Source organism: Sminthopsis crassicaudata, chromosome 2, assembly GCF_048593235.1.
Source record: "Sminthopsis crassicaudata isolate SCR6 chromosome 2, ASM4859323v1, whole genome shotgun sequence".
Lineage (NCBI taxonomy): Eukaryota > Metazoa > Chordata > Mammalia > Dasyuromorphia > Dasyuridae > Sminthopsis > Sminthopsis crassicaudata.
The window spans coordinates 463523138-463540428 of record NC_133618.1 but is presented as its reverse complement, the minus strand read 5'-3'; the positions used below and the strand labels follow the sequence as shown (position 1 = coordinate 463540428).

The window sequence follows — 17291 nt, the reverse complement described above, 5'->3', positions numbered from 1 at the left end:
ATGGTCTCTATGATCACTTCCAATTTCAGATACTGCATCTATGTTTAATTCAGAACCCATAAGACAAAAGGTAAATAAATAAATCTTGGATGACCTTTTCAGTATAATGGAAAGGCTAATAGTGGAGGTGTTTGTCAAAACATGAAGTTGGCTGAACTCTTGAGTCTTGACTTCATTAAAGCCATGGGGGAGGAAAAATTTTGGCATATAAGAAATCGTCCTAGGGTTTAGACTAAGTTAGGACTCTTGAGATTAATATAGGTCATAAGTTTAGATTTAGACATAGAAAGGACCCAGAAGATCTGGTCTAATTCAAGTTCCTCATTTTACAGATGAATAAACTGAGGCCCAGAGAGATAATGGACTTCCCCAAGGTTGCACAAGTAGTAGAACTAGAATTTGCACCCAAGTCACCCAACTCCTAATTTGATACTTCTCCCCTTCTCCACAACACATCAACACCATCATTTTGTAGAAGGGGAAACTGAAGTGTAAAGGAGGAAAGTTATTTGCTTCTTGTCACTAGAGAGACAGAGGCAGAGAAAGAGAGAGAGAGACAGAGAGACAGAGAGACCAGGGGAGGAGAGAAGGGAGGGAGTTCATCCAATGGACTTGAGAGTTTGGCTTAAAATAGCTAAATAAATCTTTAATATTTCTAATTGTAAATGTACATAAATTGCACAGCCACATGGAATTTCTGAACACCAACACCTTTCTCTGTACATTATTACATAGTTTAAAAGTCGAGCCTGGAGAAACTCCAGGCAACAGTTCAACTTTTTACTTTTTTAAACTTTTTTCCCTTTTCACATACTTACAAAATGGAGGTGAGCCTGTTTTCAGTTTTCTTTATAAGAGTCTCTAGAAAACAGAGTGAGGCTGGGCTTCAGCAAATAGACAGAGGAAGGGAAAGAGGTATATCTTAGGAGTCGGCGAGATGCTCTGTGGGAATTCGGGGTTGTGTAGGGTGACACCTTCACCTATCTTCTGAGAAGTTGGAGAAAGGTTGGTCATTTACAAGAAATTAGGCAGTTAACTCTGAGCAGAAAAATTAAGCCCATCTCCGCTTCAAATGACCTTGGGAAATTCAACTATTTCTCATTTATTTTTGGCTTATCAACAGCAGCGTCTCCAGGGAGTCTGTTCTTCTGAGCTCTGGAAAAACCACTGGTAGGGGTTGGGGGGAGTTTGCAGCTGCCGGGCCCAATAGCTCCCCCAGGCAGGGACCATTTCTTCAGCTCTACCATAGTGGGTGGGAGAGACCATTCTAGGCTCTCCTGCCCTCTCATACTGGAGGTATTTGGTTCCTTGGAGATAGTTTTTGGTCAGGTGTGTTGCTAGCCTCTGTCATGGCCCTAAGACTGTTCATAAAGGACACTGATGATTCATGGGGGAAGAGCAGCATCCAACAGGTCTGGAAGAAGAGGATGATTTCCCTGGTGAGGTTCAGTTCCATTTGGCTTCCTTCAGCCCCACCCAAAGCTAGCACAAACCAGCTGATCTCTGGGAGGAAGAATGACTAGGAGCTCTTTGGGTCGAGGACTTACTTAGACCAGCCTTGGCAATCCTAAAACTCCTAGGAAACCCTCAGGTGTGGATGGGGCTTGTGGCTGTGATTGTCGATGTTACGTGTCAGCCACTCAGACGGGTGCCTTATCCTGAAAAGGCAAAAGTATGGCCCTTCACAGAGCAGATTGAGCCTATTCCCCCAGTTAAACTCTCCTGGAACCAAATTAAAAAAAAAAAAAATTAAAAAAAAAAAAAAAGCTAGATTCTATTATCAGCAAGATTCTGATAATCTTGGGAAAATCTTTTTGTACTAAGCCCACAAATTACCAATCCTAGAAATTCAGTGCTGGGACCTGAGAGGTCATCTCTTCCAAACTCTTCATTTTACCGATGAAGAAGCTGAGGCGTTGAGAAGAAAACTGACTTTCTCAAAGTCACACAGCTAGTCAAGGGGCAGAGTTGGGTTCAAACCCAAGTTTCTTGATTCTAAATCTGGCATTCCCAGTATACCACAGCTGTCTCTAATCAACTCAAATTTAAAAAAAATCCCAACCCTCCTACTTCTCCTCAACTCTGTTTTTTTTTCCTTTTTTTTTTTTTTTTTAATGAGAGAAAACAAAAAATAAAACTCCAAGTCATTCTACAAGCAGCTGCCCAATCCTGTCTGTGAGGCAGCACCAGGCGCGAATCACTATATACAGCTGATAGTGAAATAATTACATTACAATCAAACACCGAGAGAACATTTACAAAAAGTTGTCAGACTTGCAGTAAGATAAAAATCGGTGGACAGTCTGTACACTTTACAGTTTTTGCACCAGATAAGGCTCTCGCCGAAGAGAGCATGAGAATGAGCGAGCAGGTGACAAATGTTATATATAGTGGTCTTCGGTCCCTTGTTGACTTTCTCCCTGGCTGTGGGGACTTGGTCCCCAGTATTGCTATGAGACACACATTTCAGAAACAGAAACTTGTGGGGGGGGGGTAGGAGAAGGGAGAGAGAGAGAAACCTTTTCTCTTTTGAAAACAAAATGAAAAAAGGAAATGGAAAGTTTATAAATATGGGTATGGAGGATCAGTTTGTATTTGGTAAGTAAATACGATGGGCAAGAAATTAAAAACAAAGACACCTTAGTCTAAAGATGTCCAAGTTCTCCTCATCTGGCATGGCTCTCAAATATGCTGATAGAGCCTAATTTAGTGGCCTGAGACCCCTTAGACAGAAGTGAGGTCCCCCTGTAGGATGAAGGGGGTAAAGAGGCAGTGAAGGGCAAGGATGAGGGAGAAGATACTATTCAACTTCCAATTCATTCAGCAACACCCCTCTCCACACAGGGCTGAATCTCTCCCATAAAGACCACTCTCATGTTGGAGAGCCTCCTCCCCACACAGAATTTCTTGGGAAGTTAGGTAGGGAATGGGGAAGCCCATTTCTATCCCTAATGCCTTATTTCTGATCCCCCTCATCTTCTAGCCAGATTATCATCCATCCCAAAGTGAGTGTCTCTGGCTCTGACCAAAAAATGAAATGGAATTAAATCAGTTTCATGGAAACATCCCCCTGCCAGGATCTGTTCCTTCCCCAAGCCACCAATTTAGCAGAAATCTCTTGGTGAACTTGAGTCTCGGAGGAGTTTGGAAATGGCAGTTTCTGCCCCTAATGGTCAAAAGTACCCTGTTATTCCTAACCTTCCTGCTGCATGGATTTTCAGTGGCCTTCCTGAAGGATGCTTTGTCTTTGTTTCAGCCCTTCTCCAAAGCTGGCTGCTCCAGCCAGTGGAGAGAATACTCCCAGCCTGCTCTCTCTGCTCCCCATCCACCACCTGAATCCTGATTTAGGAAAGGGGAGTGGTGGTCTGGCCATGCCAGGAATAGGGAAATCAACTGAGCAAAAGGCATGTGCAGCGGGGGAGGGAAAAAGAACAGAGATTTCCAGGGATCCAGCATGACAGTCCTAACTGGAATAATTAAGGTCTTAGAAAAAATTAAGTGGGGGTGGGGAGAGAAGGAAGTTGAGGTTTTTCACCTTCTCTCTGACCGGTTTCTAGGACCATCTTCTGTAGGGGTATGGCAAGGTCTGTAGTCTGGATCCTGATGGCACTGAGTTGGCACTGGCAACTTGGCTCAGGCTACAGGCAGGACTTGGTGCTCCATCCCCACCCTTTCATTGATAGACCCTTTAAATGAGACTGCCCAGACCATGGGCCAACGATGTCTTTCCAATCCTGCCTCCAAAGAGCTTTCCTGACTAGACCTTCTCTGACTGACACAGAATGGAAGGGGACAGCACCAGAAGGTCCTAACTTTGAACCACAACACACAAATAAAGTAAAAACCAGAAAAGCCAGCCCTGGCCCTAGACGTGTGGGTCCCCCGGGTCCGGGACGGGGTGGGGAGCAGGAGAAAGAGCACAGTCCAGACTGGCCAGCGGGCTGTGTGCACGGGGGGGCCTGCCGGCTCCTTGCTGCTGTTCCTGTTGGGTGATCATGTTTAACATCCTTCAGGGCTCTTAATTCCCATGTAGTGCGTGCGCTCAATTTAAAGGGCCTGTATTCCAGAAAACGAGCGGATTTTGTTTCTAATGCATACTGTGAAAGGAAAAAAAATTACAATTACCAATCTTCTCCTGGGCCTCCCTGGTACTATGATTATTATTTACATCATTAATTATTTCTCCTCTCCAGTTAGCTCATGGCTCACATACTCCCTATAAGAACCTCTTAATGGCAGAGAAACACTCTCTGGGACTCACTTGGACTCTCTCCAGGAAATCCATTATGCACTTCACACAGAACATTAAAACAAATCCTGTTTTGCTGGGGCTTGGAGACCCACTTTTGGGCTCCCTTATAGGACAGCCCAAAACACTGGAGTAAAGGGCTATTCCTCTTAGATAGGATCAACAGGTAGAAGGAACCTTAAGACTAACTGATTCACCTCATTTTATGGATGAGAAAACTGAATAGAAACTGGTTCTTGCTCAAGGTCACCTAGGTAGGAAGAGCTGGGAATTGAACTCAGTTCACAGAATCATAGATATAGAACTGGAAGGGGCCTTCAAGGTCATCTAGTTTCACCTCGTCATTTGGCAGAAGAGATAAAGAGGGTCATTCATTAAGCTCCTGGCTCAAGATTGCACAGTCAGTGGCTCTGACTCCAGATTCTGCAATCTTTTTTCTACTCCATCTACTACTTCCTTTCCAGTTCTCTCCAGAACACTATTGCATGAGGGTTTATTACTGGAATAAGAGTGGGAAAGGGTGTTAGAGACCTAGTTCAATCCATGTGGTGAATAGATGACGAAAAGGGCCTGAGAAAGGAAGAGATTAGCCTGATGTCACAGAGAACAAGGAGGAGAGCAAAGATTTTTAACCTAAGACCTCTGACACTACTGTGCAATTTCTCAAGAAGCAATTTTCCCTTTGCGGGTTTCAAATCTTTACAAGTTGGAAGAAATTTTTAAAAAGTGCTAGATTTTCTTGTGTAGAGTCTACTTAGCCAGCAGTCTGAGGGGAAAAAATCAGCATAGAAAGGAGGAAAACGGGAAGCAGATGAAATAAATCTTTCTTTGTTCCCTTTGCCATGTGTCTATGCCAACTTTCCACCTCAGTTTATTATAGTTCAGTTAAATTGGCCTTGGTCTGAGAGGCCTTCACTGAAGGCTAGGCTCCACAGTGATTTCGCAGGTTGACTAAAGGAAGGCTAATAAGTAATCATGGAAGCCTACAACACTGGGTGGGGTGTGGAGTCTGTTGGAACTTGGGTTAGGGAGACTCAGAAGGGGTATGGGAGCCTTTTCCCTTTCCCATTGAATTACAAGGGACAAGTCACTTCCTTTACATGCTCTCTTCCATAGTTCTTCTCAGTGGTTGACCTTCATCATAGCCTCCTGGTTCAATTAAAAGGAAACAAAAATCCAGTTGTTACAGAGGTAAGGACAAAGTGTAATAGTCTTTGGCTGGGCCTTCCCCATCCCTCTTCCCCTCCCACATCACATTATGAGAGATACTATGGCAACTTCAAATCAAAGAAAAACCCCAGAGAAGGATGGGTTATTTCAAGAGGTCCTTATCAATAAAACTCTTCAGGCAGAGATCAGATGATGACTTAAGATAGTGAAGAGAGATCTAGATGTCAGACAAGATGACAAAGTCTCTTCCAATTTTAACATTTTATGACCCTCCTCTAAACTCTTTATGAGATAGCCAAGGCTCATCAAGTTTTGGACTAAAGGGTGCCCAGAAGGGATCTTAAGACACTTTTACATGCATTGACAGAAAGGTGAGAGAGTGGATTTGTGTTTCTTGTACTCAGAGCAAACTCAAATCATAAAATGTCCTTCCTTGTGTGAGGTCTACTTGAAGACCAACTTAAGGAGAGGGGAAATAAACAGGATGGAGACATAGGGAGCGGCTCTAGAAACGAAGAATTCGATTTGTCGCTTCCTTTTTGGTGGGACTACCAGAGGAAGATGTTCCATTGAGTGGGCAACTCTTCTTAAGCATTCCCCTCCTATATGAAAGCACCAGCTCCTCTACAGAGGAAAGGAGCAAGCTGTCCCCCAAACTTTTAAAAGCAAAGGGGGGAGGCTTAAGAGTTCTTCAAGCTGGAAAAGAGACCTTGGAAGTAGCTAGGTGGGGGTGGGGAAGCATAATGGTTGTCTGCAACAATCCGAAGACCTATCATGTGTTAGAGGGATGAGCCTTATTTGGCCTGGCACCAGAGGTAAGAACTAGGAATCCTAAGGGAAAAGCTGCAGAAAGGCAGATTTGGGCTCATCAGAACTTTCTAACATGAGAACTCTTCAGCAATGAAATGGGTTGCCCATTAGAGAATAATTTCCTCATCACCAGAGGCGTGCAAATAGAGGCTCTCAGCTTGCTTCTCAGGGATGTTGTAAACGGTTTTCCTGTTCAGGGATGGGTTGGACTAGGTAGCCTCTGGGGTCCCTTCCAACTCTGCAATCCTATGGACTTATCTTTAGTGAATTGTCCTCTATTTTAGGGCCATTTCTGTCTAAAATTATTAGGACTCACTTGGCAAAATCAAAACACTCTTCCCTGGACAGTGATAGAGCAACACTGATCTGAATAAGGATGGGGTCGGCCTAGACTCCCAGGCCAGTCCTGGGGATTGGGGATGGAGTGAGTCTGGATTTCTTTAGCCCACCTCTCTCTTACAGAAATTAACTCAAACATTATAAGCCCCTGTGAGAATCTGGAGATTTGTCCAACTCAAAAAGAAAAAGGTAATTGGTTAAAACATTTATACATCAAAAGAAATTCACCAACAGTGACACTTTGCAGTTTGGTTTTCTGGTATTTTTTTTTCCAAATATAACATTTTTTCCCCTTAGGCCATACAACTCCCACAGATAAGTCTTTTTTTTTTCCACCTTCCCCCAAATACATGGGCTTTAGCTTCTTGGGGAGGGGAGAGGAGAGGGAGGAGGCAGTGCCTTCTGCCCCACAGTGCATCAGTCACACATGCTGGCTCCTATCCCAGCCGGCCTGGTGTCTTGGGGGGAGGGAGGGGAGAGATGAACCATTCTCTGAAGTGGCTGTCGCTCCGGCTGCCCCCGGTGCAATGGGCTGGAGATCCTGGGGTTTTTATTTCTATATTTTACTTCTGTCTCCTCCTCCCCCCGTGCCCGGCGGCAGTGGCAGCGCTCCTCCTCCCTCCAGGTGAGTTAACAATTGCTGCTGTTTCTGAATTCGCCATTCTCTGTAATCTGCAATTTGGTTGGGTTTGTGGGGGAGATGCCGTTACGGGTCTGCATGCTGTACCTCTCTTTCAGCTGGGTCAGGGCGCTCATGAGGCGGGCGTTGGCTGCGTCCAGCGAGGCAATGCGTTTTTCCTGTGAATGACAGAGTAGCCAAAGGAGGGGTCATTGGGGAGGGGTGGTCTTGGAATACTGGCTCCTTCTCAATGTCCCTCAATATCGACTAAAAACTAGTTTTCATTCAACAGGTCTGTCGATGGCTTAAATAGGTATAACTTTTCCAAATCAAGTCCCAATGTTGGGGAAGGCAGGGAGAAGAAATGGAATTATAACTCATCTTCCCCCCCCCCCCCCCGCTGGGGTTAAGTGACTTGCCCAGGGTCACGCAGCTAGGAAGTGTTAAGTGTCTGAGACTAGATTTGAACTCGGGTCCTTCTGAATTCAGGACCCGTGCTCTATACACTGCGCCACCTAGCTGCTCATCTCTAAAATAGTTTGTTCATTTATTGATCTACAGAATCTTAGTGCTGTAGGGCATCTTTAAAACAAAATACCTATAGACAACTCCAAAATTAAATGGTCAACCTCATCCACTTTATAGATGAAGAGACCAAGGTAGAAAGTGGGAGAGGGAGCTGTCCAACATCTCATAGCTAGTTAATGGCAGACTTAGAATTTGAACCAAGATATTACAAATTCAAATCCACTGCTCTTTCCATTCGTCTATGGTGTCTCTCAGTTCTTTTGGGGTATGGCTGTTGGGCGTTCTCCTGGTTCTCCATCTCAGATTCCATTGCTGATTATATTATATCATTTAACTATGAGAATTCCCCAAAGCCTTGCTCTTCTAGCTATATATTCTTGATGGCCTCATCAGATCCCATGGATTAAACAATCATTTCTATGCATATCCACATTTCCAAATCGAGTCCAGTTTCTTCCCCAAATGTCATTCCTGTATTACCAATGTCATCCCCTAATTTTGCCATTTGGCCATTTCAAACTAGATATCCTGAAGACATCTTACAGCTGAACATCTTAAAGCTAAACTCATTATCTTCCTTCCTCTTAACCTCACCACTCTCTTCTTCCCAACTTCCCTATTTCTTTCAAAGGCCCCACATTCTTCCAGGTTGTAACTTCAACATCATCATCTTCTCACTCTCTTTTACTCCATAAACACAATCAATTGCCAGATCTTGCTATTTCTTCCTTCACAATAATTCTTGAATATGACTCCTTTTTTCCACTCTGGCCCTTTTACCTGTCACCTAAATTATTTCAACAGTCTTCTAATTGGCTTCCTTGCCTCAACTTTCATCACTTCAGTCCATCTTCCACACTGCTGTCAAAGTGATTTTTTTCTTTATGTGAAAATGTATCCATGTCACTCCCCAATTTATGAAATTTTGCTGCTAGGATAAAAAATAAACACTTCTATTTGGCTCTGAAAATTCTTTACAACCTTCCCACGTCTTCTCTTCTAATTTTACTGGCTATTAAAGTCCCCTTTTGTGTATGCATGTGGCAATTGAACTAAAATGGCCTTTTCTATTCCTCCCATATGATACTCCTTATCTCCCTTCTCAGTCCTTTTGCCATCCTATATGCCTAGAATGCCTTCCCTCCTTACTTCTGCCTCACTGAATTCCTCTCTTTTTTTGTGATTCAACTCAGGTGCCATCTTTCCTGATCAATCCAAATGCTAGAGCCCTCCCTCCCAAACTACCTGGTGTATCTCACACTATCTGGTGTTTATTTAAATGCATTCCCTTAATATTTATTCTGCATATAGTGACAGATAAATTTGTTCTTTTCCCATTCTCTCCTTAAGAGCAAGACCCAGTAGGGTGAGTTGGAGTGGCTAATGATTTCTTTTCTGAAATACCTCTAGTGATGGTTCTAAAACATCCCTTTCCCTACTGCCTTGGGATAGAAAGCACGAACCAAAAAAGATGCATTGATTTTTAGCAACTAAGTGGCCTCTTATTTTCTCAAATAACTTGGGTCTAAATCCTCTAACTTTTAGAAGTTTTTACTTCCTATCAATCCAAACCTGCCACTAAGAAATGTTATGAATGTTTTCATTCAAGTCACAGATAAAAAAAATGTTGAAGAGAATGGGTTCACACACAGAGCCCCTGGGGTACTGCACTAGATACTTCCCTACAGGTTGACAATTATCCATTCATTTACCATCATTCTCAGGATCTAGTCATTCAAAAGCTGTTGAATTCACCTATCAGCCAGTCCATATCTCTCTATTCCTTCCCAAATCCCTCCTTTCACCCCTCCCCATTCCTATTTCCATTCTGGATTGTAGTAGCAATCTATTATAATTTTAAAAAGAGAATAAGGTTACTCTGACATGACTTATTTTTGATAAAGCCATGCTGATGTCCCCTTACTAAGCATTCAAAAACTATTTGTGAATAATGCAATCTAGAATGCTGCCAAAGGTAAATTCACCACTCTATAGTTTGAGAAATCTTTCTGAATTTTTCCGTCTCCTCTTTCCCTCCCCCCCCCCCGTCTGTCTCTGAATCTCTCTTCCTCTGAATCTCTCTCTCTCTCTCTGTCTCTCTCTAGGTCTCTTTCTCCTTTTCCCTTTCTCACTGGAAAAAAAAACCTTAATAGTACTCATATTTATATTTTCCTTTATATTTTCTTCATAGCAACCCATAAGGTACACTGCACAAATATATTTTTCCCCATTTTAAAGATAAGGAAATCAAGTTTTTCACAAAGAAGAAATGATTTTTCCCAAAATCACTTGACTGGCATCCTGATTTGAGCTTTTGCTTGTAAATCTAGTGGTTTGGGATTTTTTCCTCCTCAGTTCTCATCTCTAATGCCATGTCCTTTCCTTTCTATTATGTCTAGGCATTATCTTGCTGCACTCTAGTCACAAGACTTATTCTACAAATCTCAATGACACCTAAAAGAGATTGCATTTGCCTCCTTATGTTAAAATTTCAAGTTCATTCTGCGAGTTGCTGGAGACACATCTCCGGTTGGATCAGCTTTCCTATTAACTTCACTTGGAAATCAGGAGGTACATACTCTGCCTTTTTAAGTCTTTGATAAAGGAGTTCTATCCTGTGTGTGTGTGTTTTTTATTGTAACTTCCAGTTTTCTCTGATCTCATACCAGTGATAGTGGACATGGCCATAAAGCTGCCAACGAAGGGCACTATGGGCCTGCTGGCTATAAGGAGTGGGAGGAAGGCTAGATTCTTCAATACTTCAATTAGATATGCTAATGTCATTTGGGCAAATCCCTCCCTATCACTCTCATCCAGGCATTGGGGCAGCATAACTCCAGAACTGAATTTACACGACATTTTCTGACCCTTTTTTGGGAGAGCATCTCCATTGCATCCCAGCCACCCCCACCGGGTATAGTGTTCTTGCTTCTGTAGTCCAAGTACGCATGTGAGGGGAAAGCTTTCCTTCCGAGGACTTTCACGATGCTTTCCCCAAGTAAGAACAAGTGCATCACCTCCCCAGATGTAAGCGGCTAGCACTGTTCCCAAGAACGTGTGGGTGGAAGGGAGGACAAAGACTAGAGGAAGCTTATTCATGTAAACAAAAGGAACTGTCTCCTGCCATCTGTGAGAAGTAACAAAGAAGTATTAATGGGGAAAATAGCTTCCAACCTGGGCATCAATAATTTTCTGCTTGGAATCCACTGCCGCCTGCATCTCTGCGTGGTCCTTCTTTAATTCCTCCTCCACTGACATCAACCTAGAGAGAGAACACAAGAGCAACACCCATGACTGAGATGCTTCTGTCAGTGACCATGGACAAGAGCTCAAGAGTTTCCTCTAGAGAGAACCAGGGAAAACGAGGTTTGATGGCTTTGTGAGTGGGGGCAAGCCTTGGGCTCCTGAGCAAGCCTGGGACATCACAGAATTACACACAGTCAGAACCCGAGGTATCCACAGACTACATAATGCAGTTGAAAGTGTCATTGGAACAGAGAATGTCACACAGCTGGAAGGGTCCTTGGAAGAGAGAATGTCACAGTTGGAAAAACAGAATATCATAAATGGAGGGGCCTTTAGAACACAGAATGTTAAAGCAAGGAAGTAGATCTAAGAATAAAGAACTTAGCTTCAGCATTTTACATTTAGAAAACTCTCCTTTTCAAGAGATTTGAAGTAAGGAAGCATATATTCTAGTCATCCTCTCCTCCTGCAACCTGAAGCTATACCCTCTTGGGTCCAGGAAGATATTTTCTGACTGATAAAGTAAGTATAATATAAACAACCCCTAGGCATTCCTTAATTACATGCAATTCCCTAAATAAATGGATGGGTTTTATGACTAGCTCTTTCAATTTAGACACTGGAGGGAAAAAAAAGTCAGGACCTAATGTATCTTCATAGTGCTTTCACACACAGTAGTTTGTTTTATGTGTATATAAAACATTTTGATCCTTTAAAAAATAAGAGTCACTTCTAAAAGAAGTGCTGTCCCCCATCTTCACCTTTTTTTTGTTTTTGTTGGTGGTGTCATTTTTAAATAAAAGTTTTCCACAATCTTGGTGCCTAAAATCAAGAAAATGAGTTTTTTCCACAACAAAATTTAGAAAGAGACAGTATCATCTAGTCCAATCCCTTCCTTGCAAGGTAGAGCAAACTTAAGAGATTTAATGTCTTGCCTAAGGTCACACATCTAGTGAGAGGTAGCGATGGGCTTGGCTCTTGGTCCTCTGCTCTTTCCACCATGCCCCGATGAAGCGGGTGAGAGAGCAGCTCACTCCAGCAGCCAGCCCCCAAACTGCCGCCAGGATGATCCAAGTTACCAATGCCCAAGGCCCCATGGCGACTCTACGGTGCAGCCGGACCCGGCGCCAGACCTTCTCCATCTTTGGTGCCGTCCCACTTTTCTGCACTCTCGGACGGAGCGCACGGAGACACTCACCTGCTGATGATCCCCTTCATCTGGATCTCCTTGTCCTCCTGCTGCCTCCGCAACCTCTCCTCCCCCTCCTCCAGCCGAGCCTGATACTCCAGCATCAGCTTCTGGGTGGTCTCCTCCTGGCACTTGAACCGGCTCTCGTACTCTTCCAGCTTCTTGGCCGAGATGCGCAGCTTGTCCTGCAGCACTACGATGTCCTGCTGGGGCGGACCGCCAGCCGGGACACGCATGCCCATGCACGCACACGCAAGATAAACACAGAGCGGATGGGTCATTAGTGGGCTTCCTGTCAGGGTCTCACTGACATTGGGGACGTGGGACCCCCCCCACCGTGAACCCAAATGAGGCTGGGGCACCCTCCATTTCTCTGTGAGACCATAAGAGACTCCAGCCCGATCCAAGGGCAAAAGCGCTACTGGAGGGAAGAACACGTTTGGGGGGATATTGGGGATTCTCTGTTGCAGCAGAACATAAGCCCGAGATGTACGGCTCCCGGCCAGCCAGGAAGGTCCCTTCAGCACGATGCTGCTGAGGGGAGGCAGGCAGGAGCACTGAGTCACGGGCAGACCCAGCCTGGCTGAACTAGAGTAGTGCTTGAGCCCCATGAGGGTCTGACTGGGAGAAGGGGAAAAAAGAAAAGAAAAAACCCAATAACCAAAAATCACTTGGAGAAAGGGGATCAGAAGCAATGGTGCTCTAGGCATGGAACAAGCAGGAGAGGCAGCACCTGGAGCAGGCCAGAGCAAGGTAGCAGAGATGGAATGGATCCAATGACCAGAATCACCCAGCAAGGAGGAGCCAGGAGATCCCCCTCCTCCCATCCCCAACATATCACCAAAGGGTTAAGTTCCTTTCAAGGGAGATCCAGGGGCAGGGGAGCAGCCGAGTACCACATCCTGACACCAGCTTTCCCGCTGAGGGACTGGGGCGAGAGGGATTTTTTCCCTGTGTGGGTGCATCCCTATGTCATTAGAAATAAAGAGCTGGGGGAGGGGATATCGTCAGGAATTCACAGAAAAACCAACAACGGGCCATGACTCCCGATCTCTTCAGGTATGCTGGTTTTCCTTAGGGCAATAGTTTTTAACCTGACCACCATGAACTTGCTTTTAAGTATTTTGATAACTATATTTAGTAAATCCGCTTCCTCTGTCACCCTCATGTATTTTTATTTTATGCATTTAGAAACATCATTCCGAGAGGGGGTCCACAAGCATCACCACATTGCCAAAGGGGTCCATGACATAAATATTAAGACTTTAGGGCCTTAGAGCCTCTCCAGCAAGATGGGACCCCCAGGCCTCAACAACCCGACAAGAGACAGAAACCTCGGAGGAAGCTGGTTGCTAGTAGAGAACAGTAGGCAAGAGGACAAATGGCAGGGATTATTCTCTGAGCAACACAGAGGAGGCTGAGGGGCTTCTCAGGGCTCAGAATCAAAGGTTACTCGGGCTTAGGAATGTCCTGGCTGAGGTATACACAGAACTGCGATACCCATTATTATCACAGGTCTGGGAATGGAAATGTTGGGCTGCCATCAGAATCCACCAACTTGGGTAGAGTCCTATAGAAATTATATAGAAATGAAAAAGGATTTTTTTTTTTAGGATTACAGGATTAAGGGGCAATTAGATGGCACAGTGGATGGAGCACCTGCCCTTGAGTCAGGAGGGCCTACATTCAAATCCCGCCTCAGACACTTCTTACTTAGTAGCTGTGTGACTCTGGGTAAGCCACTTAATCCTGATTACTTGCCAAAGGGGGGAAAAAGAATCCCAGTATTAAGACCTAGAAAGAGACCTCAGACAAGCCTATTTTACAGCTAAGGAAACCAGGAGTCTGAGAAGTTGTGACAGTTCCAGAGATACACAGGTAGTGAGTGACAGGAGGAGGATTTGAATTCAGGTCTTCTTTTCACAGCGCCTTACTAGCTCTGAAGCATCCATGTTTGCCGATGTCAGCCGGTTGCTAGCTCTCTCATGTCTATAAGCAAGAAAGTATACTGAGAAGTGTCTACTCTTTGGGGCTTCAAGAGATGAGCTGGGAAAGAATATCTGCAGAGCAGGTGCCAAAAACATCATCAAGGGAGATGCAGAGAGCTCGCTGAGTCACTCAACAAGTGGAGTAACGTCCTCTCCCGGGGCGGATGGAAGAGTATGCCTCCAGAAGGGGAATCCAGAGGTAGTTCTCATCTTACAGAAGAGACATTCAGAACTCATTGAATCCAACTCCCTCAGATGGGAGAATGATGTCCAAAATTAAGCAACTAGCCCAAGATTGCTCTGGGAGCAAATAGAAGAACCCAGATCTGAGTTCAGGTCTTCTGATCTCAAGTCATTTGCTTCTTTCTCCAAAAATACAATCAGAAAACAAGGGGGAATCAGTTAATTACTGATGCTGGTGGCTGGCTGACGAGAAGGTAAAGGGATGCATTATGGGAAGTAGGAGGACTGGGCTATCAAACTTGAGCCTCCCTAAAAGTTGGACTCCTTGTTCCTCTCTCCTCTTCAAGACAAAGTTCGAATCACAGGACAAGCTCCGTCAGTCTGCACCAGAGCTAGAAGGGACCATTACTCTTCAGAAGAACCCCAGTAGAAACAGGGATGGAGGCCAGGAAGTCTGCAATACTCAACTTCAGAGGACAAAGAACTGAAAATCCCCTTTTAGCCGATCCTCTAACCCTAAATGTCTGGTTACCCACAACTAGCACAAAATGACAGGATATCAGAGATTAAAGTGTTCTCAGAAATTATCCGGGCAGCTAGGTGGTGCCGTGGATAGAATACGGGCCTGGAGTCAGGATCAAGCCCAAGACACTATTACTCTGGGCACGTCACGACCCCATTTATAGGCTCAATTTCCTCATTTGTAAGATGAACTGAGGAAGAAAATGGCAAACCACTCCAGTATCTTTGCCAGGAAAATCTCAAAGGGGTCACCTAGAGTTGGACACAAATAAGAACAAATGAAGTGAAGCCTCCCATATTATATATGAGAAAACTGAGGTTTGGGGAATTTAAGGGATTTGCCCAAAGTCTTGGGTGATTCGGATTTTGAGCTGGAAGGAACCTGAGAGATCAGATGAGACCCCCAGAGGACAATAAATGCCCTGATGAAGACCCCTGAGGCAGCAGGGGTAGAAGTGGAACCCAGCATCCTCTTAACCCCATACAGTGCCTAGGACTTGAAAGGAGCAGAGCCGAACCCTAAAGCCTACTCTGCTAACTCCCAAGTTTGCTGTACTTTCCCAGAAGATTCCACAGATTTTTCCTACATCCTAACTGTTTATAAGGCCCATGGATGTGATAGCAAAATACCTTCAACATGGCCCAACATAGTTCTTAGAACAGCAGTTGGGGAAGAGGATTTGTTTAAGGGTGAGTGGGTATGGGAGGAAATTTCCCTGTTGCCAAAAGCAACTCCCTTCCCCCCTCAATATTCATTCAGCACAACACCGAGCACTTTTCATTCACCTGTCTCTGGCGGATTCATTAGTCTGTGCAGCATCCTAACCACAAGGTCAGAACCAAGGCTGTCTTAAGCCCTGGGGTTTGGAGGAGGAGCTGCCCAAGACAAAATAGTTCCTGTAGAGGTGCGAGGACAAAAGCAAAGGCTCTGGGGCCACAAGACCACAGGATTGAGGGGGACTTTGGAGTCCCTTAGAGAAGGGGAGTTCACAAAGCAACAGGGTCACAGAGCTGGTTTGGAATTCAGGACTTCTGACTCTTTTTTGCCATATTTTGATGCCTAACAGGTATATGACTGTAATAATCTTTGTAAGTCATCAAGGAAAGAGATAAAGCAAAGATGGATGGGGCCAGCCCCAGGAGAGGACATGCCTGAGTGGTACTGCTCCCTGGGTCATCACCTGGGCTGCAGTACCCGCTCCCACTTTCCGGTTCAGTCCCCACTCCCCACCCCGGTGTGGCAGGTTCGCCATACGCCAGACCCTGAGCTCTTCAGGGCTAGCTCCCAGTCATGGAAATGCCAGGGACCAATCTCAGGTTACCTTTTCAGCTTGGCTGAGTTCCTCCTTACTCCTTAGCTTATCCCTGTGTTTGGGATCTGGGTCAAAGCTCTCATCTTCTAAAAACTGCATGTTCATATTCAATAGCCAAGCGGCTGTGCGGTCCAGTGCATTGGGGTTCACAGGTGAAGGGGCCTACAATGAGACATATAGCCAGAACCAGAGAAATAAATGGCAAGAACCAGAGGGGCATGGAACCTGAAGGGGGCGGTGAGGAGGGCAGGGATTAAGCAAGGGAAGAGGATGGGGGAACCGAGTTAGAAAGGAAAAGGGCTGAGAGAGGAAGATGCTGAGGAAGAAGAGGAGAGAGACAGAAAGACAAAGGAAGAGTGTAGGTCTGAGAGAGTGAAGAGAAAGTTCAAGAGAGAAATAATATGAAGGGAAGAAGAGAAGGAAGAGGAAGAGAAGAAAGGAGAAAACAAGGAAGAGAAGGAGAAAAAGATGAAGAAAAGAGGAGGAAGAAAAGAGGAGGAAGAAGAAAAAGCAGAAGAGGAAGAAAAAAGGAGAGAGGGAGATGCTAAAACACACACAGGGCAGAAAGTGGGCATGAGAAAATGATAAAGAGAAGAATAGGGGCCAAGGAGAGATAAATCAAGGAGCTGAAATAGGTGAGGTAGTAGAGAAAGGAGGGAACGGAATCAGACACACAAAGAGAGGGGGAACAGAGAGGAGGATTGGGATAGAGCACAAAGGAATTGAAAGTTAGGAAGAGAGAAATACACATAAAGAGAAGAGTGGAGAGAAAGATAGGAATATAATAAGTGATACAAAGACTGAGGGACTAGCAGGAAAAGAGAAAGTGGCAAAGAGAACAGAAGATAAGAGAGAAGGAAGACTCGAGTATTTTCTTGTGACAAAGTTAAACATTTGAATGCTTCATCTTCCCAAAGCAGAAGACACCACTCCTGTGGTCAGCCCTCCTGGCCGGCCCCGCTGGAAGAATGGTTGTCTAGAGGGGGGAGAGGTTCGTATGGAACGTTCGCTGCCCTCCTGCTCCATGGCTACGGCGAGCGAGGGCTCCACAAGCCGACTGGCCCCCATGGGGTTTACCCACCCAGCTTTGGATGCACAAAGGTCTGTGCTAGGCAGCCGAGAGGACGGGGCCCAA

General features: G+C 44.9%; 1 protein-coding gene across 10 annotated transcripts in view; it reads right to left on the bottom strand.

Moving 5' to 3' along the window:
- Window positions 1-625: 625 nt before the first annotated feature.
- The window catches only part of DAB2IP (DAB2 interacting protein), a 307237-nt gene continuing 290571 nt past the window's right edge, over window positions 626-17291 (bottom strand). For 9 of the 10 annotated variants that reach the window (XM_074292969.1, XM_074292965.1, XM_074292962.1 and 6 more), the window contains 4 exons: window positions 16166-16318; window positions 12160-12353; window positions 10890-10977; window positions 6816-7366 (listed from right to left, as the gene is read on the bottom strand). In XM_074292969.1, coding sequence (XP_074149070.1) covers window positions 7199-7366; window positions 10890-10977; window positions 12160-12353; window positions 16166-16318 — 603 coding nt within the window. In that variant the 3' untranslated portion in view covers window positions 6816-7198. Of the gene's footprint in view, window positions 4098-6815; window positions 7367-10889; window positions 10978-12159; window positions 12354-16165; window positions 16319-17291 lie in introns of those variants that run through there. The other variant, XM_074292964.1, reaches the window with a different exon arrangement.